The sequence below is a fragment of the Theobroma cacao genome, chromosome 6 (assembly GCF_000208745.1).
Source record: "Theobroma cacao cultivar B97-61/B2 chromosome 6, Criollo_cocoa_genome_V2, whole genome shotgun sequence".
NCBI classification, from domain to species: domain Eukaryota; kingdom Viridiplantae; phylum Streptophyta; class Magnoliopsida; order Malvales; family Malvaceae; genus Theobroma; species Theobroma cacao.
In genome coordinates this window covers 24,642,558-24,663,746 of record NC_030855.1, presented here as the reverse complement: position 1 = coordinate 24,663,746, position 21,189 = coordinate 24,642,558, and the positions used below count along the sequence as shown (strand labels likewise).

Here is a 21,189-nt window from a genome sequence, read left to right as displayed (position 1 = left end):
ACTTTAATCGTTTCATATGAAATTAAAATATTTTATTTATTTTTTACGCTTAACATAATATTCTCTTCCACGAAGGTCTTACCTTCCTCTAAATGTGTTTCATATTGGTTGGATCTAGGTTGAATTTACTCTAATATCATTATATCATGTGTTGTTATTTTCCCTTTAAAAGGTTAATTTGATAACGATGTATAGTGTTTATACTTATAAGTCTATCTAGACCTCTTACATACTCAATATGAAATTAAAACACATTATTTATTTATTTTTGAAATATTTGACAAAACGCTTAAATGCATTTGAATTTTTTTTTAATATTATTTACTATAGTGTATGGTTTGATAGGAATTGGAATTATAAAGACAAGGCAAATGAAAAGAAAAAACAATAATAATTCTTAGAAGCACAAATTATAAATAGGAGTATTTATTAAATTTAATTAACATGCAATACCCTTTTGTTTGAAGACAAATGACCAGCATTTGCTTTCAAACTACAATCAAGACTGACAGATAATTCAGTGGGCTGACACGTTTGAAATTATAGCCAAATAAAAACAATCTAGAACAACACAAGGAGAGCGTTGCCAAAATTGACTTTACTCTTTATTAGGGATGGGATGAGAATGAATTGGTTCAAACTCGAAATAATGGATGGAAATCATTTGAATTCAGTTAATCCGAATTGATTTTCAGATTCGATATTAACATGTTATTAGGAATAGTTTATTCAATTATTTTGATCGATTTCAATATCTAAAATTTACATATGAATCGATCAAAATATCAATCATAAATAATATATAATTTTAATATATTATATTATTAATATTTTTAAAATATATCTAAAATATATTTCATTCAAAATGAATAATCAGTCAAAAAAATAAATTTTTATATAATTTATTAATTTGGTTTTCAATTTAATTAATCAAATACTCATTTTTTACTCGAACATTTGTTTCATTAATTGATGCATGATCTTTATAAAACAGGATTCGAATCTCACCTCTCTCGATTGTAAAAAACAAAAAACACATACTCACTTTTACTTCTAATAAGACATGACTAACCCAACCAAGATAAATTAATTAGGTGGAAAAAGGTATCATATCATTTGAATTATTCACCACTAGCTAAAACCCTCAACACTCATAATAACAAGACAAAGGCGTTAATTAATGTTGTCACTAGACAAATCCCTATTCATGACTCTGTTTTATTTGGTCCATATATTTGTGGTAATTAAGACAGGATTTCAGGGTTTAATTGTTGTTTGCCCATGATGTCTTTGCTGAGATATCAAAAGGACACTTGCCAAGAAAGAAAGAAAAGATAAATTGAGAATGTTTTAGAAAGAAAATCAACAGTGTGGGCACTTTGTCCCAAGTACTTAGGGAGGGGGGGAAGGGTTCCAGTGTCAAGAATTCTGTGTACTGTGGACAGTACAAATACAACTCATGATTGGAGGGGATAAGATCAAAGGTTGTCCATTTGTTTTTTTTTCATGTCGGATTTACTTAAATTATTACAAATTGCCTTGGGTTGGCCATTTTGGGATTTCATGGAATTTTTATACTAACTTCCATTTGTTAAATTAAAAGGGTCTAAATTATTAAATATAAAAACATAACATGATTCCATCCACAAATTAAGGATTCAATTAATTACTTTTTTAACATGAATTAACACAGTTGAATCAGTATCACATCTTACTCATTTGATTGATATGGATGAGTATATATTTCATATATTGTCCATATATAATTTTTATATATTATTATTTAATTATAAAACATTATTTCATGAATATGTACAAATAAAAATTTAAATTTTTTAAAAATAAATATTTTTAAAAACATAAATATAAATTTTAAAAAGTTTTCAATTTTATTTATTAATAAAATTATAATATTTAATTTATTAATATTATATTTATATATTAACAATATATCAAATATAAATTTAATAATTCTTCAAGAAAGAGATAAGATAGATTTGTATTGTTGTTGTTATTATTATATTTATGAAAAGAAAGAGGAAAGAGACAGATGGATGAACGAGACTGAGTCAAGAATCTCAACCTCTCGTTCAGCTTATTTGGGGAGAAAATTGTCAAAGAAAATAAATAGCTGACGTGTCTGAAATTTATAATGAAAAGAAAAAAAATGTGGGACCTCTACCTTTTCCTCCTGATCACATATTTATAAAATAAAAAAGAGAGCGTGAACCACGAGGATTGCCATGTGTATGGCCGTTGGGCCGTTTGTACAGGTAGCATATGTACATTTATTTGATTGATGCAAATCCAAATCTCTTTTATTTTTTTTAATGTAATCAATACAATTTTTTTTCTAAATATTGATTTTAATAAAGTTAAAAGAGAAACAAGAAGTAGACAGGGTCACGAATTCACGTTTTTAATTTAAAAAATATATTTATTAAATGTAAAAAAAATTTTGTTTATACATTTAAGAATCATTTGATTTTTTATGAATGTAAATATATGATATTTTATCATGATCAATTATGTAATATTCTCGTTTAATTGGTTCTTTCACTCATGAAAAAAGAATTCATATTGATATGAATTTACCTTTAACTCTAATACGAGTTTTAGATTAGTAAATAGTTAGATTAGCTTTGATACCACTTGTTACATATATACATTTTTAACTTAATATATTTATTAAGTGAAAGAATGTTGTTATTTATATGTTTAAAATTCATTTTATCTTTTAATGATACGAATCCGTAACATAAACGTAAATTATAAGTTTAAATTTTTCAACATGCTACAAATATTATATAAAGGTTATTGAAATTATATACTTTTTTAATACTTTTTCAGTAAATTAATATATAAATTAGTAATTTAAGTTATTAAAAAATTACATGCAAATTATTGAAATTTTAGATACTTATATTGGAATATTATAACAATTATTGAAATTTCAGATACTTATTTCATTTTTTAAATATATATATTTTTCAATAATATACCTATGTTATTCTGTTATTTCTAATATTGTACATAGAAAATACAAAAAAATAAAAATATACAATCTAGTTTGAATCAGGTTAAGAGATAGCTAAAGTTCTGACTAAGGAGGACTGCTACAACCTTATAGCTCCATATTCTGTACTTAAATCTCCAAGAGCTTAGCCTATATATTCCTCTAACGAGCTTGAACCATGGTGACTGTAACATCATTTACAGAGCTTGTGCCTTCGCTACTCCATGTCTCGTCCCCTTTGCGAGCTTTCTTCATGATGAATGCTGGTTGTTTCGGGGGAGCAAGAACCGTTTCATTACCCAACATAAACACAACAGTTGACATCGTGGGTCGATCGGTTGCATGTTCTTGCACGCACAGTAAACCGATTTGGATGCATTTCAAGAATTCATTAGCAGGACACGAGTCACCTAATGTTGAATCAACGACCTCCATGGCTCTGTCATGTTTCCATAATTCCCAAACCTGGAACAAATTTGTGTCGTCAAGATTAAGTGGGAAAAATTTTAATTGCTGAAACTTGGAAGAGTTTATGGTTGAAATCTGTTCACTTACATGCCCGACTAGATTTGAAGACGGGCTATCGGGATAATCATCGCTGTTCTTTCTGCCGGTTATGATCTCTAACAGCAGGACTCCAAAGCTGTACACATCAGACTTCATCGAAAAGTGTCCTTCCATTGCATATTCTGGGGACATGTAACCACTGAAATCACATAACAGAAAAAGGAAATTGTTAGAACTTGGTTTGGAATCTGTAGCAGAACTTGTCTGCAACATTGCAAATGCAACGCTTACTATGTTCCAACTACGCGATTCGTATTTCCTTCAATTTGGTCTCCTCCAAATATTCTGGCCATGCCAAAATCTGAAATTTTTGGGTTCATTGCAGCATCCAGTAAGACATTGCTGGCCTTCAGATCTCTATGAATGATTCTCAACCTTGAATCCTGATGGAGATACAATATTCCTCGAGCAACCCCACAAATTATTTCGATTCGCTTTTTCCAGTCCAACGATGATCTTTTCGTTTCATCTGGATTCGAAATCAAATTTTTGAAATCGAATCATGCAGAGCTAAATATTGAATTAGTTGGCGTACGAGAAAGAAGACATACCAAATATAATAGAATCCAAGCTTTTATTTGGTAAATATTCATAGATTAACAACTTCTCTTCACCCTCAATGCAACAACCCAGGATCCTTACAAGATTCCTGTGCTGAAGTTTCGCGATTAGCACAATTTCATTCTTAAACTCTTCTACTCCCTGCCCTGAGTGCTTTGATAGTCTTTTCACTGCTATTTCTTTTCTATTGAAGAGCAGACCCTGCAAACACAATTTCCTCTAACAATGGACTAAAAGGAGACTTTGCACGTGGACACAGATATTAAGACAAATTACCTTGTAAACAGTGCCGAAGCCACCTTGTCCAAGTTTATTGTCAGAAGAGAAATTATTTGTGGCTGCAGCTATGGTGCTCAAATCGAAGAATGGTAAGTCTGCGTTTCTTCTGCTCTCGTCAATGTCCTTTCCATCTACAGAGTCTTCGAACAATGATGAACTTCCGGCAAAGCTAAAGGGATTTCTGCTTTGTCTTCTGTTTCCTGGTGTCAAATACAGCACCATGATTAAGCCAATTGCTCTCTACATAACGTGAAGTCAATTTAGTTGCAAAATCTTATTTGGCAAGATTAAAATGTGAATAAAAAAGAGGTTTAACAAATAAAAACAGTGGAAGCAATATGGTACCTCTTCTTTTCCTTCTCACCAACCAAGACAAAAAGGCGACGACAATGAGAAACACTACAGCAGCAGAAACTATGATGACTGCAAGTACTCCCTTCTTTTGAAGTGGACCTTTCTTTGTGTAGCGAGCTAACAAGAAGAAGGAAGATATGATGTGTAATTATATTGCAAATGGAAGAAACCAAACACGAAAGTAATTCTGACAGAAATGATAACAGAGAAGCCTGGCCTGGCTAAGTTCTAGACTGCAGCCACTTTGCAAAAGCAATTTCCTGGATAATTTTTACTGACAGTAAAAATATCTGTTTATTGACCAGAAAGTTCATGTAGTGGGTCCTATTCAGAAGTTAATGTCTTAATTAATTCAATCTTCGAGAAGTCAATTCCTGACAGCTAAGGGAGTAACTTAGCTGCAACTGGCATGTAGATATTTGCTAGTAGATACTGTATTTGTTTCCAAAAGGCAGTTGAACATAGATGCATACCCAACTCATCTGCATCCACCCGTATGTAAAGATCTTGTCCCGCAGCTGTATATGTCCTTGCATCAACCAAATCCCCGTGCCACGTCAAGCAGCCAATCCCTCCCTTGCTCTCATAGTATGCACCAGCATAAGCCACGCAAGAACAATCTCTCAAGCACTTCTCCTCGCAGAGTTTCAATCCCAAACTCATGTCCACACGTGCCGCCGAAGTGTTGGGCACCTTAACACGTGCCACCTTCACGAACCCTTCTCCATTTCGACACGTGGCGGAGACATTACCCTTCCTCACGCATCCTCCTGCCCCATTTCGTATATACCATTCTTGGGGTGACTTGGGTTCGAATCCGGGGAAACAAGTGCACTCGAAACGATCTGAGTTATCTGGGTTACAGTAACCGTTTGGCCCACAATGGCCGTACAAATCACACTGCTCCTTTGGGGCTGACCAAAATCCAATCCATTTACGCGCTTGATTACTCCATGTAAATCTTTCTTGAATTCCCGTTTCATTGGTTATCATTCTTGTGATGATAGAGGCGTTAGTCACCCCATACGTGATTGATACTTCATCATCAGTGTTAACGAAGGAAACATTAAATATGTAGTTTCTTGTCATTTCAGGTACACCACTCCATCTTTGCCCGGTCCATGTCCCGCTTCGCCACCAAAGAGCCGAACCCTTGTACAAAGACAATTGAGGAAACCCACTGGGGTCGATCCTGTAGGAAAAATCTCCAATTCCTGGATCATCTGGTGACTTCCAAGACGTCAGGAATCGGTTCAGACCAGTTTTGAAACTTAATCCAAGTTTCATGAATGGAAGCATAGTATTTGTGGGATAATCAAAACTCTGCCACAGCACCGCCCTTCTGCTATCATTCTGAAGCAAGACAAGATTTCCTGAATCTAAAAGCTGGGCAATAGAATTCCCGGTGCCTGTGATAGAGACGTTTGTAGACCAGACAGGATGTGCTTGGTTTCTCTGGAACAAGGCAAGATTTCCTCGACTGTCGATTGAAAGGATCCCTGAGCTATCATCTAAAGGCTTCTCTCTGTTTGCCACCCAAACAACGGTCTTCTCTGAAACCTGATTATACCAGATGCCAACATATCTATTCCTGGAACTTCCAGGGCTGAAAAATCCGAGTGCAAAAATCTTGCCACCAGAAACTATGACCTTGCCATCTTTAATGAAGTGATCTATTGTAATGGTGTCAGCAGAAAAGGAGAGATGAGAAAGAAAGAAAAGAAGCAGTATTCTGACAAGCCAGTCAACAGGATTCATGGCTGGTTCAGTGTGACACTGGGATTAGGGAGTTTGGAAAGAAAGACTTAATGTGGCGAAGCAGTTGGGATCTCATTAATAAGTGGATCCCTCTTAGCACCTTACTTGTTAGGACAAATAAATTGACAGGCAAATTTCAAGCATTGCTCTTAAAATGACACACATTTTCCTCTGCCTCTTACTTTACCAAATCCCAAGAGATAAAAAGATCAAATTTCTAGCTGGAAATTTTTTGTCTGTTTACTAGTCATGCGAGTGACGTGATCAGGAAGCTGTGAAATGGCAAGCTCCTCTTCAATACCCAATCTTGCTGGAGGAATTAGTGCCACTCAAAAGGCTCAAAATTCCTCTCCTGATTTGCACAGGAATATTGGCTCATCCTAGTGCAAGCCGCCAGGCCTGGGACACCCAAGCACCTAGAGTCGAAATTCTTAATTTTCTAGGAAATTTTGGACCACCCAAAACCTGAAATAGTAAGCTGTATGTAAAAGTAAAACCTGAAACCTTTCATATTGTAATACCAATTGCTTTGCGCCAATCTTTCAATTTGCTCCAATCAAAGCAATTACTAATCAGCTCTGAGGAGTTTTATCCTAATTCTGATGGTTAAATTCTGTTAACTCATTACTTGATGATTAGGATCTTGAAATTATAAACATTATCTTCTCTTGTTAATAACCTAAAGGTCAAAAATGAGAAAAGAATTATAGTTTACTAATTAGGCACTAAGATTATATTAAATATAACCCTTTATCTTACGTGTAAGACTTGTTTCTTTTTTCCATAAGGTTCAATTTCGACAAGACTGAGAAGCAATAGCAACGACCTTCTTGGACAAGTCAGTTTCATTGATCTAATGATATTGTTATAAATACTAATTAGGTAGTCCCTCCATTTCACTTAAGGAAAGCAAACTCATCTCCATGCATGGAATCTCATTTCCTTCTGTTGAAGGGGTGCTCCCTCAAAGAGAGAGAGAGAGAGGTGGGGAAGCCTTGTTGGGGTCATGTTGTACCCAGGCTTTATGCCTTGTAAAGAATGGTCCAATGCCGGTGGCCGCGAGGGTGGTTGGCTGGTTGATGTGTGGGCCTAGAGTGAATTGAACTCTACCAGAACCGACGGTGTCCAAGATTCAAAGAAATTAATGTTTCTCCGACTCAACTCAATGAAGGGAAACAATCTAAAACCAATGGAGTTAGTCTGGGTTAGGCCATGAATCCAGATTTTTACATCCAGGGTTCTAATTAGGAACTCTGAGCCCGAAGTGTAAGCCTACAAGACTGCTAGTCAAGCCTTGGATACCTATGGGCCACAGTGTCTTAGGACAGGCCCATAATCGGTCTCAAACATTCCTAGAAATCCATGCCAGGTTCAATACATACATGGTTTTGAAACTGAAGCAACAAGTAGCATCGAAACCCATTGTCATGCATGTAGAAAGTTGTCATGCGTATAGAAAAACCGTTTAAACAACAAAAGCAAGTTAGAGCAAATATATAATAACAGATTTGAATTGTAATCAAGTGTCATGGTCTACACTATGGTGTGAATTTTGGTTTTATCTTATAAAAGGTACTTCATAGATTAAAGATGGTGTGAACTTTTATATACCAAGTATCACTCTAGTATATAGTTGATATAAGATTTATGACTCTTCTTTTTAGGATCACAACGTCATCTCTTACTCCTCGTTGGAAGTTTTTTTTCGATGTGAGATTTCGTGGCTTTACTTGTTGAGAACATTATCTCAACGATATGAGATTCATATTCACGCGAGGATTGTGATATTCTCCCCCACTTCAACAAAGGTTCACTATCCTCACTTCTCAATGGCATATCGTTAGTACTTATAGTTTGTTTTAATATCAATTGTCATGGATTACGCCCTCTTCACTTAAGTATACGATAATCTGTGAAGCATTCGAGTGGACGCTTCCACTTAAGCCAACTAATAGCTCGATTATATTTGAACAACATAAATAATAATTACGAGTTAAGTCATGGAAAGTATTATTAAAATAAAAAAGGCATACCAAATATCATATATGCAACTATTGGTTTAGCCACATATATGCAAATCAAAAGGGCATAACAAGAGAAGAAATGTGCCATTGTCGGGCCATATGGACAGCCCTAGATGGTTAGCTACAGACGCATTTGAACTAGTGAGACAATCCAACAACTAGTCGACTGCTCATCCTGTATAAAAAATTTATAAGATTTTACAAGTATTTCATTAATAACCATTACAATACTTGAAACAGGGATATTCTTTTTCTAAAAGGTCTTCCCCTAAAGACTTAACAAGTATTTTTAAAGATGTCACTAACTGCCATTACAATATTTGAAAGGGAACATTTTCCTTAGAGGTACAAAAGATTTAATCTTTTAGGCAATTTCACCCTGTCATAGCCCTATACAAAGTTGGCTAATGACATTAACCATTGCCCATTGATTCTACAATCCGATTCATAATTGGAAAATTTTTCTAGACCTTTTCTATGCTGTAATTCAATATGCTTACTTGTTAGTTTTTTAGTAACATCTTTATCCCTACTAGTAAGGTTTACCTGTCCCACACACAGACATTTTATAATTGCTTAGAACAGACAACCAAACATATAAACAAATTCCCAGGAGCCTTGATTATAACAGAGCACTGCATATCACAACAATAAACACAATAAAAACATATCATTATGGACACTGGATGTAATATTTTGGAGAGATTAGAAATCCATTAAGATGAACAATAGCCAAATTTTCACTAATTATTATTGTACTCCCATAATATTTGACCAAACATTTTACATAGATGTCTAATGCTTAGATACCACTAGTTGATCTACAAATATATGAGAAAGTTAATTTCCTTTGGAAAGAATATGCAGATAATAATTCTAATGATGACTTTGTTGGCTGTAATAATATTTTTCACCACTACTGCACATTCGATTACGAGACATTCAATAAAAATCAAATTCCAAATAAGAAAACTCATTGTCTACTCTATCGAGTCAATCTATGTTTGATTATCTTTTGACATATTCTAATGCCAACTGGTATTCCACCTCACCATGGTTTCCATTAGGTCATAGACTATAGTTTATCATGTTTTTTTTTTCTTAGACCAAAGGTAAATATGTGGTTATTTAGTTTTGTATTTTGTATTTACTTAATTAATTTTTTTCAATATTGTTTATTCAATTTTATGATATTATTGTAATTCCATAATATTTGCTTAATCAATTTTTTTTCAATTTTATAATATTATTGTACTTCCATAATATTTGATGTTTAACACCTGAATATTTACGCAGATATCTAACACTTGAATACCACCACTGATGCACATATATATGAGAAATATAATACCCTTTTGAAAAAATATGCAGACGAGAATTCTGAAGATGATTTTGTTACTGTGTGGTAATATTTTGTCATTATTACTGCACATTTACTAGACATTTAATAAAAACCAAATTCCACGCAGGAAAAACTCACTGTCCATTTTATCAAATCAATCTATGTCTAGTTATCTTTTGACATATTCCAATGCCAACTGTATTCCACTTCACCTTTTTCTATTTCATATGTTAGTGTGGTTAACGTGTTATTGACGTGCGGATGACTTGCGATTCACGTGCAGTAAAAAAGAAAAATTTCCCATTTCGGTTATGTCCAGTAGTAATGGATACCTTTGAGTTTTCAGTTTCATAAGTTCAATTAGACATCTATTTTTCCTCAACTTCTTACAAATATTGATAAGGTTTGACACAAGAGTTAAATGTTAGTGGATGCTAACGACCCTCTAAAAGGGTGACAGTCATCTCATTCGAAATTAGCTTCCCAAGGGATGATGACTCTGTCTCTGAAAGGCTCCTCTCTGCATAAAACCCAGGTCTTCCAGGTTGAGGTAATGACATGCTCTCGCTATCTAACATCAATAGCACAGTTTGCATTACTGGCCTGTCTTCTGGCCTCTGCTGCACACAAAGGAGCCCCACCTGTATGCATCTTATTGCTTCATGTTCAGGATACTCCTGTTCCATCAATTCATCCATTAATTCCAAGGCCTTCTCCTCATTCCACAATTTCCACGCCTAAATGATAGAGTACTTGTTGGGTTAAAGCATTTCTATAGAAAATGAACATATGAGAATTGATTTCATTGAATTCTTACATGCCCAAGGAGGTTGAGTTTGTGGTCTGGATGGAAGAAACCCCGGTTCTTCTTTCCGCTCACCATCTCCAACAGTATAACACCAAAGCTGAAGACATCGGATTTCAAAGAGAAGTTTCCATCAATTGCATACTCTGGAGGCATATACCCACTGCATCCATCACCAAAGACAATGGTATAGCTTTTAGATGTAGAATTGATATTCTAAACGCTTGATGCAGGTAGACCCTCATACTTACTAGGTTCCAACTACCCTCTTTGTATTTGCTTCAGTTTGATCTCCACCAAACATTCTAGCCAGTCCGAAGTCTGAAATTTTGGGATTCATCTCGTTGTCTAACAGAACATTGCTGGCCTTGAGGTCCCTGTGGATGATTCTCAGTCTTGAATCTCTATGAAGGTAAAGAAGCCCACGAGCTATTCCAACAATGATGTCATGTCTCCTTCTCCAGTCAAGTGAAGGTCTCCTTGTTTCATCTGCAGCCATTGTACGTCAAGTATAGTTTGATTATCTTGATCTAGAAATCAAAAGGGCTCCACACTGCTAGCTAACTTGAATGTGAAGGTTACTGTATGCGTAAAGGTATAAACGATACAGCAATGGAGAAATGAATAGAAAGTTGAGATATACCGAAGATTAAGGAGTCTAAACTTCTATTTGGCATGTACTCATAGATTAACGTTCTCTCTTCCCTTTCAATGCAACAACCTAGAAGCTTGACCAGATTTCTATGTTGAAGTTTGGAGATCAAAATGACCTCATTTTTGAACTCCTGAAGGCCCTGTCCTGAATTCTCTGCAAGTCTCTTCACAGCTACTTCTTGCCCGGACTGTAGCTCACCCTATAAATTATTTCAAAGATTATTTAGTAACAGCTATGATCAAAAACAGAGAAGAAGAAACAAGCTATAGATTAGAAAATGAAAGAAACATGAGATAAAGAAGTTCTACAGCAGAGAAATATGCATTCTCAGTGCTTGTTGGAAAAATCGTACAGCTTGTTGTATAGTTTTGATTGAAATGCTCTTCGGGTGTATTATTACTTTAACAGAAGTTTTAACATGTGTAAGAAGTAAAAACAGGTGGCCAAGAAATAGTCCAAGACAGATTTCTACCTTGTATACTGGTCCAAATCCACCTTCTCCAATCTTATTTGCAGCAGAAAAGTTGTCAGTAGCAGCTTGAATAGTGGCAAATTCGAATAAGGGGAGTTCAAGGTCCTCCTGACTTTCAACTTTGCTAATGGTCACTTGATTTTCCGGCTGGTTAGCTGTTAAGAGGAACAAGGGCAAGTCAATACCAATGAATTAAGAAAAATAGTAAAACTGTGATAATACCAAGGATCATGCAAGACTTTACCTCTAACTATCTTTCGCTTCCAGATCACAAACCAGCCAATCAAAGCCAAGATGATCATTGCAGAAGCCACTGATATACTTGTTGAAATTATTACATTCTTCCTCTTGTTGCTTGTATCAGCATGTAACGCTAAGAATACAAAAGGAAAAATGGAAGTTCAGAAAATATTTCTTTTCAAAGACCAAGGATGAAGATTATTCAAATAATAACTGAAGTAAATAAGTAAAAGAACATCAATGTGGCAAGACATCCCCTGCTTCAGGCAAAGCTAAAGCAGGACAATAAATAAGTGCCTTTAGTTGTTGAAAAGGAAGAATTATGGGATTTAGCTAAAGAATTCTCACCAAGAGCAGAAGCTGACATTCTTATAGAAAGATCTTGTCCATAACCGGGGACTTCTCTAATATCAATTAGGTCTCCATACCAGGTTACACAGCCATTCCCTGTGCCTCTAATGTCAAACTTAGCATAAGCAGCGCAAGAACAATTCTTCAGGCACTCTGCCTCGCAATCTTCAATCGTCATTCTTACATTCACCCGAAACTGAGATGCATCTGGCAGTTTCAACCCTGTAAATTTCACAAACCCCTCTCCTTCATGGCATATACGTGGATCCTTTCGTACACATCCACCTGCCCAATCGAGAACTTCCCAATCTTTGGATGATTTGGGCTCAAAACCCTTCAAGCAGTCGCAATTGGGAGACTTGTTAATGTTGCAGATACCATAGCTACCACACAAGCCATAATTATCACATCTATCTTCTTGAACTGTGAATAGGACGTACCAATTAGAGTGGCGATCGTTCCAGGAAAGGTGCTGAACTGAGCCAGATTGACTTAACATAAACCTTGATGGGATATTGGCTGTTATATTATATGTATAGTACACTTCATCAGCATTGGAGACAAATATCGGAGTAAAAACTGGGTTTACCTGCAAAACTGGAACACCACTGAATTGTGTTCCATACCATGGTCCACTTCTGAACAGCTCAACCGGTCCCTTACGAAGAACAAGTTGAGGAAGTCCACGAGGATCCACACTATAAGTATATTCTCCAGGAGAAGGATCATCCGAACTGTTCCATGATGTCAGGTATCGGTTCAGACCAGTTTTCGTGTTCCATCCTAGTTTCATGCCTGGTAACAAAGTATCGGATGGATAGTCAAAGCTTTGCCATATGTAGCTCTCATCATTGTCATCCCCCGCATCTTTCACAACAAAATTTCCAGTATCCAACAGCTGCGCAACTGGCATTTTAGCCGTCCGGGATGAATTCGAAGACCAGATAACACTCCCTGATTCATTGACGATGGCCAGTCTTCCATCGTCACCGAGTTTTAACAAACCGGAGGAATTTATAAGCGGGGATTCTCTGTTTCCGACCCAAACAAACGTCCGAATCGGAAGATTCTTGTACCATATCCCTAAATATTGGCCACTAGGATTCCCAATCTTAAAGAAGCCTAGTTCAAACTTCTGGCCTGGTGAAACGATCGTCTGGCTGTCATTGATAGAGCGAGCTGGAGTTATGGTATCAACTGCAATCAAACGTTCTAACAACGAAGATACTACAGATAGAAACAAGAGGCTGCCCTTCAATTTTCCCATAAGTTTGTTGATCTTCCATCTCACTACTTCAAATCCAATTCCAAGTATTTAGCCGTTTTCCCCCCCGTGTGAACCGTCAAGTTGGAGAGTCCTAGGCATGCAATTGACTACTCGAATGCAGAAAACATGTTTTAGTGCGGAGTAGTTAGATATGGCGGGCCCATTACCTTGGTCTTCTTCCCTCCTCTAAAGCAGCCCACCACAATTTTGTAAACCGTTGGTTTCTTGGTTTTGATAAATATCAGAAAGGAATCAACAAACAGTTGTAGACTTTGTAGTCTCTCTCGATTGCTAAGTCTGGTACTTGTAAAGAGAGAATTTAAGCTTGGATATTATTCCTTGTATATAAGCTTTCTGCCTTTATTCCAAGATGGTGATGCTATTATTAATGATGTGTCCAATGGCAGAGTGATCCAATTAAGAAAAATGAAACGAGGTTTCATTAAATAATTGTCAAGGTGAAGGATGTATCTAACGAAAATGAATAGACTAGGTAGACTAATTAAGTGTCTAAATCACATGATCAAAGCCTGGAGACAAACTTGGTATGATGGTCATTTGTCATTTGGTTATTGGTGTAGCTTTTGAAAGATTATTCTTTAGGTATTGTTAGGCCTAAAGCCTTTTCCATCGTAACCCACATTTCTCTTAGATATAAAGAAATAGATTAACTTTGAATTGAGAGTATTTTGATAATTTTGTTGAGTAAAATTAACAGCTTAACCTTTGTGAGAATATAAGTATTCTACAAAATATTAATTAGGAAAAAAAAAAGATAAGATGCCACGTGGAAGAAAAATTCAAACCACGAGAAGAACAGTTTTAAACAACATCATACTCAATAGGTATTCTTACATTTGTTAGATGTAATTTACACAAAGTTGATCTGTGATGCATATAAGGCAATGATTAAGAATGTGGGAGTACCCCATGAGAGATTGTGCAACAATTCTCATAAACTTTTTAATATTCTGAAAAAGTTAAAGGTCTCATACTTCCAAGACAAAAAAACATTTGAAATTCATCATTTGTGGGATCATGGGATCCAGAGCTGTGGGATCCATGATTGCAATGAAGAGAAAACGGACGTTACCTTTGTGCCTGTCAGGAGAGATCCTCCCATCAAGCTTTGAACTAAAATTCGATTAATGATTGGAAATTGGGTTATTGGACTTTGTCACATTGTTTTGGTAGTGTGTCTGCGTCCCACTTTCTGAGAAGACTAAATTTTTTAACATCTTAAAGGGAGGGGGGGGGTTCCTTCCGCTCTGGACTTTGCTTTCCCAAATGCCATAAGCCATGAAGGGGGTAGGTTTTGATTTATTTTTGCAAAAGTAACTGTGGCTTTAATGTCAGTTTCATCTGCAACTTTCCAATCTCTTAAATTCAAATAATCATAGAATAAGCAATAGTGGAAACAGAGGTGTCGGTCCTAGATGGTTCCATGAATTTCTTCATGTTTCATTTTGCTTCACTATCTTGGTGCTTGCATTCTGCTTTTGAAACAGAAAATTTGAAGACTTTTAGATGACCCTTTAGAAAAAAAGAAAAGAATTAAAGTGTTGGAGTGGTTGGACATCAGGGCCCGGCCCTTCCATTTGCTCCACAGCTAAGACTAAATCTATATAAAAAAATTTGCTGTTAGATGGAAGATTCATAAAGAACTAGACTTTCAAACTAGACCCACCAATTCTAGCATTTACATTGTTTTTTCAAGGGGGCTACATGAGGAAAAATGCTTAGCCTAGTAACAAGAGGACATCCATGACCATGATCATTGACAGGATCAAAGAAGTATCATGAAAACGCAACCAAGGTTTGTTTACTCAATTTTTGAAAGCGCCAAAGTGGTGCTATCTATGGCTTTTCCAAGTGGGGAAAAGCTACGACTACGAGCACTTGCATTCGATCAAGTGCACCAATCCATGTAATCGTAATATGTACTATCTATCTTGCTCTATGATTAAGTATTAAAGAAGCATTGTCTATGATCAAGGCAAGAAGAGAAGATATTGCTGATGCTAGAATGACAGCAAGGTAGTACCCAACCATATCAATGAGAATAAACTATAAGTGAATTTCGGAAATGTAGTATCATTGAAAGGTTAAGGCTAGACCATCAAGTGCATCACTAATATGAAATGAGTAATATACCTTGATTGAAAATGAACACTTCTATTACGATTGTGTCACTTTTAACAGATCTCTCTAGTAAGCTCCCAGCTCCCCCCTCCAATGGTGGATACAATTAGGTATGAACACATTTTAGTTAAGAATCAATTTGGCCGAACTTGCTGTTTTCATACCTTTGCCAAGCAGAAGCAAAATGAATATATATGATATTCTTGGTTAAAGATAGTTTTTTGTTGACTTAATTTGAATGCATGTGTATGTAGGATATACTGCATGTTTTAACCTCCTTTTGTGATGTAGACCTCGGTCAGATTTTAAAGCCACTAAGATATACTAAATTTCAGAGCTCTTAAATTAAGGATTATAGCAGTACAACAGAAAAAATTTATCGGCAATAGAAATTAATTTGTCAATTGTTAAAAAAAAAATTAACATGTTAAGATGTACTACCAATGTGATTGCAAAGAGGGGAATTGACAGGATAGCAGATCCACTGTGTAGCTAGGAAAGATGTCCACTATCTAGCTTCTACCAATGTGATAGTTACAGCAGAATGAGTACAGTATTCTTCCTTAGTGTAACAGCTGGGACATCTCTCAACGAAGAACCCTGGCTGCTTTGGCTCGGCCAGTGTTAGACCATCATTACTCAACATGAAAACAACAGCTGACATTGTTGGTCGGTCCTCCGGGGCTCTCTGTACACACAACAGACCAACTTGCATGAACTTCAGTAGTTCAGATTTAAAACCGGAACTTCCCAAATTGACATCCATAAGTTCCAGGGGCCTGCCCTCTTTCCACAGTATCCATGCCTGGTGGATATTGATCAAAGTCACAGTCAATATAGAATGAAACACAATGCAAAGACAAAGGATTACGTTAACATTAAAATCCGACGGGTTAAAAACATAGAAGTAGGTGTACTGTATGTTCTTACATGTCCTAAAAGGTTATGGTGGTGATCTGGATGCTGAAAAGCTCTATTTTTCATGCCACTTAATATCTCTAACACTATCACTCCAAAGCCGAATACATCAGATTTCACAGAGAAGAGGCCATCAATCCCATACTCAGGAGACATATAACCACTGCACAGCATGATAAGAGATTGATATAAAAAATACAATGAAAGGCAATAGCAGGGCACATCTTGATACTTTGAAGCAACTTACTATGTTCCAGCAATTCTTTTGGTTTTAACTCTGGACTGATCTGCTTCAAAAATTCTAGCCATGCCGAAGTCTGAGATTTTCGGGTTCATTTCAGTGTCCAATAAAATATTGCTGGTTTTCAAATCCCGATGAATGATGGTCAGTCTTGAATCTTGATGCAGGTAAAGCAGTCCTCTTGCAATCCCCACAATAACGTCCAGCCGTCTCTTCCAATCTAGCATCTTGCTTCTTCTTGAATCTGAGCAATAATTGTGTTCAAGTCAAGCTTTCCTCTAGTAAATACATGTACAAAACAATTTTTAGACTAAAACAGAAAGTTTGGTTTGATAAATATATAAAGAGTTGGGAAGGTAAGTGACCAAAAATAAATTGATCCAGGCTCTTATTTTCCATATGTTCATAAATCAGCATCCTCTCTTCGCCTTGAGTGCAAACTCCCAAAAGTTTGACAAGGTTACGATGCTGCAGTTTTGCTACCAACATAACTTCATTTTTAAACTCTGAGATGCCTTGTCTAGAAGTTTCTGAGAGCCTTTTCACAGCTATCTCTTGCCCCTCTGCTAGTATACCCTGCAATATATTATTAGGATATCTTATTATTGCCTCAATTTTTGTACTATACAAAGATAGATGAATTGAGAGGTCACCTTATATACTGGGCCAAAGCCACCTTCCCCAAGCTTGTTTTCACAGCAGAAATTGTCTGTAGCAGTAAGCACTGTAGCCAAACTAAACAGAGGCAATTCCAGGTCTTCGTTCAAGTTGTCTCTGGTACCTGCCACTCAGGGGGAAAAGAAAGGAAAAGAAAAAGAAAACCCAATAAAAGAGCAGCATCAGTTCCTCTCGAGCTATTGCTTCTATAATTGCTTTATTATGACAGGGTCAACTCAGTGAAACAATGCTGAGCGAAAAAAAAAAAAAGACTCTGCGAAACAAGACTAATAGTTACAAGTTTTTGCAACAGTAGTTCAAGATATTGTAGTTATCTCCTTTTCCTTTTTGCAACAATAGTTTAAGATACTGAAGTTGTTTACTTTTCCTTTTTGCAACAATGGTGTCCAGATTTTGCGCTAAACAGAGAGAGCCGTCTCTAATTAGTGTCCTTTTCCAGTCAACTCGTAAGTTTTGTCTCTTAATTCTACAGATTATGTGGACTGGCTTTAATATATTGCCCCTGGTGGCATGAATTGAGAGTTTTACTTCATTGAAAGAGGCTGCAGAGTCTTACCTTTGTTGTCCTTTTGTTTCCTCTCCTTGATTATGAAGCAAATAATGAAACTCACCAAGACAAGGACCCCGGAAACAACTAATATGATCACAATCATCATGGTTGGCCTTTTCTTTTTCCTACCATCGGCAATTGACTCTTGAACATGCACCAAACAAGAAAAATTTAAAATATAAGGAACCATATATAAAGGTCTAATTCATGAAAGGATATGTAGAGATGGTGCTTAAAAAGATAAGCATAATGTACAAGATGGCCAACTACATTGTCAAAAGGATTTTCTTAAGGTTCCTATCCTGAAACCTTTGAGTAAGCCTATTAGCTTTCTAGTGATTAATGAAAAACTTCTATAACTTCAGTTCTCTTGATTTTTCAGTTATGTGTATTCAGCTTTCTGCATGTGAATTCTAGGGACATTATGAAGCATACTGTATAAATATAGATAAGTATTTACTGGCTAAGGAGGCAGGTATTCTGCATCTCTATCATCTTGATCCTAAAACTCATTAGAAGGCTCTTTTTGTTCTGTTACTTTCATGAGGACACTGAAGGACTTGACTTCTAAAAAGAAGTTTTCAAGAGAAAATCTGATTTATCGCCCATCACAACATACCTACATCTGAAGCAGCCAGCCTTATATGGAGATCTTGCTCTTTCTTTTCATCATCACCAGCATGACTAATAAACAGCCTCATATCATACAGGTCTCCAAACCAGACCAAGCAGCCCTGTCCTCCTTCAATGACATTTAAGTTCGCATAAGCTGTACATTTACAGTTTTTCAAGCATTCTTCCTTACATTCCTTAAGATTCATGTTCTCATTTGTCCAAAACTGCAGTACATCAGGCAATTTCACCCTCCTAAGTGTCATGAATCCATCTGGTTTCCTGCAGTCTAATTGTGTCTTCCTGATGCAGCCACCAGCCCAATTGAAAGCATCCCATTCTACCTGTGACCGAGGGATGAAGCCTGGTAAACAGTCGCATAGAACAGGCAAATTGTGAGTATTACAAATACTATTAGGCCCGCAGATTCCATAGTTATCACAGCGGTCTTTCCTTGCTTCGTATATTGTGATCCACTGAAGAGTTTCTTTATCCCATGCATACTGTTCAACAAAACCATTGTGGCCCATAACTAATATTGTAGTTGTGTCATCTGCACTGCCAGCCATGTATATTATTTCATTGCTATTGAAGGTGAAAGTTGGAACAACGGCTCCAGTGGATGTCCGTAAATTGGAATTAAAACCAAAACCATTCCATATTCCACTTCTGTACTTCCTGATCACTCCCTGACGAAGAACAAATTGGGGCAGAACACCAATGTCAATGCTGAAGGTGAAATTTCCAGGAGAAGGATCATCAGCACTTTTCCAAGATGTCAATTGTCGATGCAGACCAGTCTTTGCATCCCAACCCAACCTCATGCCTGGCAACAGTGTATTACCTGGATAATCAAAACTCTGCCATACATAACCATCAGAATTAGTATCTGTTCCATCAACGAGAACTAAATTTCCAGAATGTAGAAGCTTTGCAGTTGGCTCTTTTATTGATCTTGCTGAATTTGATTTTGACGACCAGATGGTGTTTCCTGCTCCATCAAGAAGAATGAGATTACCATCAGCACTGACTGTTAACTGTCCATATGAATCATTTATTGGCCTTCCCCTATTTCCCACCCAAACAATCGTTTGTGGAGAAATATTCCTGTACCAAATTCCCAGATATCGATGCTTTGACTGGCTTGGACTGAAGAATCCCAGTATGAAGCTCCCTCCAGAAGAAACAAGCTCTTGGCCATCTAAAATGGATTGCTTTGAGGTTATGGTGTCAACTGCAGAACAAATTCTGCAACAACAAGAAAGAGATACACAATAAACTAAAAACTTAAAAAGAAGTTCCATTTTTCCTCTTCTCATTTCTACTATAACAGACTAAACATTGAGAGCAATGATTCATCTGTCAAAAGCCGGAAAAAAGAAAGGAAAAAAAACCCTGTAATTACCATCAGAATCAAAGTACCTACTTTGAAATACCACTTGATTAATAAACAAGTTACACGGAACCTACTCCCATATTTTTCAAACATAAATTGGACTATCATCTGAAGAACCGTGATTGAGATGTTTGACGTCAACTCTAAAATAAATTTAATAAAACTTATTTTGAAGATTCAAGCTCAAATATTATTCTATAGCTTTGTCTTTGGAATGACTTCCATGTCATTCAACTTGCTACTAACAGTAACCTCATTAAACAATATTGCAGAAAGGTCAAAAACCGAGTGGCTTATGTCATGGTTTCACCTGCATTGAGCAGTCACTAGAAATGAGAGGAAAAAAAACTTTTGGAATTGCAGAAAAACAAAGATTAATTGTTTGTTCATTGAAACTTTCTCCTGTCAAACATTAAAGAAGGAAGAAGAAATCAAAATCTGATTCCCCATGATAAACAGTCCATACCTTCAGAGTAGAAAAAGAATGTAGTCAATAAATATTAAATGGGAAGCTTCGTAAGAAGGTGCTATGATACATGACAGAATGAAGACATCTAGAATATGCGATTTTTTTCCTTCTTGACCTCAATATGGTGTTATCCAATAAAATAACAAAAGCGGGGCTTTAGTCATCACTATATGCATGGAAGTCAATGTTTCACTTCTGCAGGAGGTATCTTATTTGAAGGTTGCCTCAAAGGCTTATGTATCTAGATAGTCAAATTGGTCTGATCAAGAGATATCACTTTCCATGCTTCTAAACACACCCCCCTTAATGTCAACAAATTTCACTAGCATGCAAAGGCTGTAAATACTGCCATTAAAGAGCACAGAAGAAAACAGATAAAGAAGATGACAGAAAACTAAGAAGAGTTGAACTGATAAACTTAATTCATTAAATGCAGTATGATACAAAGGCTTAAACTTGAATTTGAAATGTAAAGAACAAAGCTTTCATCAC

General features: G+C 36.1%; 3 protein-coding genes across 4 annotated transcripts; all 3 read right to left on the bottom strand.

The window, feature by feature from the left end:
* Positions 2,987 to 6,711, bottom strand: LOC18597010 (G-type lectin S-receptor-like serine/threonine-protein kinase At1g11410). The gene is made up of 7 exons (XM_018123353.1): positions 5,251 to 6,711; positions 4,769 to 4,894; positions 4,421 to 4,623; positions 4,135 to 4,345; positions 3,815 to 4,052; positions 3,572 to 3,722; positions 2,987 to 3,481 (listed from the first exon to the last, which is right to left on the bottom strand). Exons 1-7 carry the CDS (start codon positions 6,533 to 6,535, stop codon positions 3,179 to 3,181), a joined length of 2,517 nt encoding a protein of 838 aa, XP_017978842.1. The 5' UTR covers positions 6,536 to 6,711; the 3' UTR covers positions 2,987 to 3,178.
* LOC18597009 (G-type lectin S-receptor-like serine/threonine-protein kinase At4g27290) lies at positions 10,193 to 13,806 on the bottom strand. 2 transcript variants are annotated; one of them, XM_018123354.1, is made up of 7 exons: positions 12,422 to 13,806; positions 12,078 to 12,206; positions 11,834 to 11,988; positions 11,350 to 11,560; positions 10,958 to 11,195; positions 10,719 to 10,869; positions 10,193 to 10,638 (listed from the first exon to the last, which is right to left on the bottom strand). In XM_018123354.1, exons 1-7 carry the CDS (start codon positions 13,689 to 13,691, stop codon positions 10,336 to 10,338), a joined length of 2,457 nt encoding a protein of 818 aa, XP_017978843.1. In that variant the 5' UTR covers positions 13,692 to 13,806; the 3' UTR covers positions 10,193 to 10,335. The 2 variants fall into 2 exon arrangements, with proteins under 2 accessions (XP_017978843.1, XP_017978844.1); XM_018123355.1 differs by having other exon boundaries at positions 10,193 to 10,578.
* On the bottom strand, positions 16,154 to 20,178 carry LOC18597008 (G-type lectin S-receptor-like serine/threonine-protein kinase At4g27290). Its single transcript, XM_018123211.1, has 7 exons — positions 18,840 to 20,178; positions 18,227 to 18,364; positions 17,646 to 17,773; positions 17,358 to 17,568; positions 16,999 to 17,236; positions 16,764 to 16,914; positions 16,154 to 16,638 (listed from the first exon to the last, which is right to left on the bottom strand). Exons 1-7 carry the CDS (start codon positions 20,149 to 20,151, stop codon positions 16,342 to 16,344), a joined length of 2,475 nt encoding a protein of 824 aa, XP_017978700.1. The 5' UTR covers positions 20,152 to 20,178; the 3' UTR covers positions 16,154 to 16,341.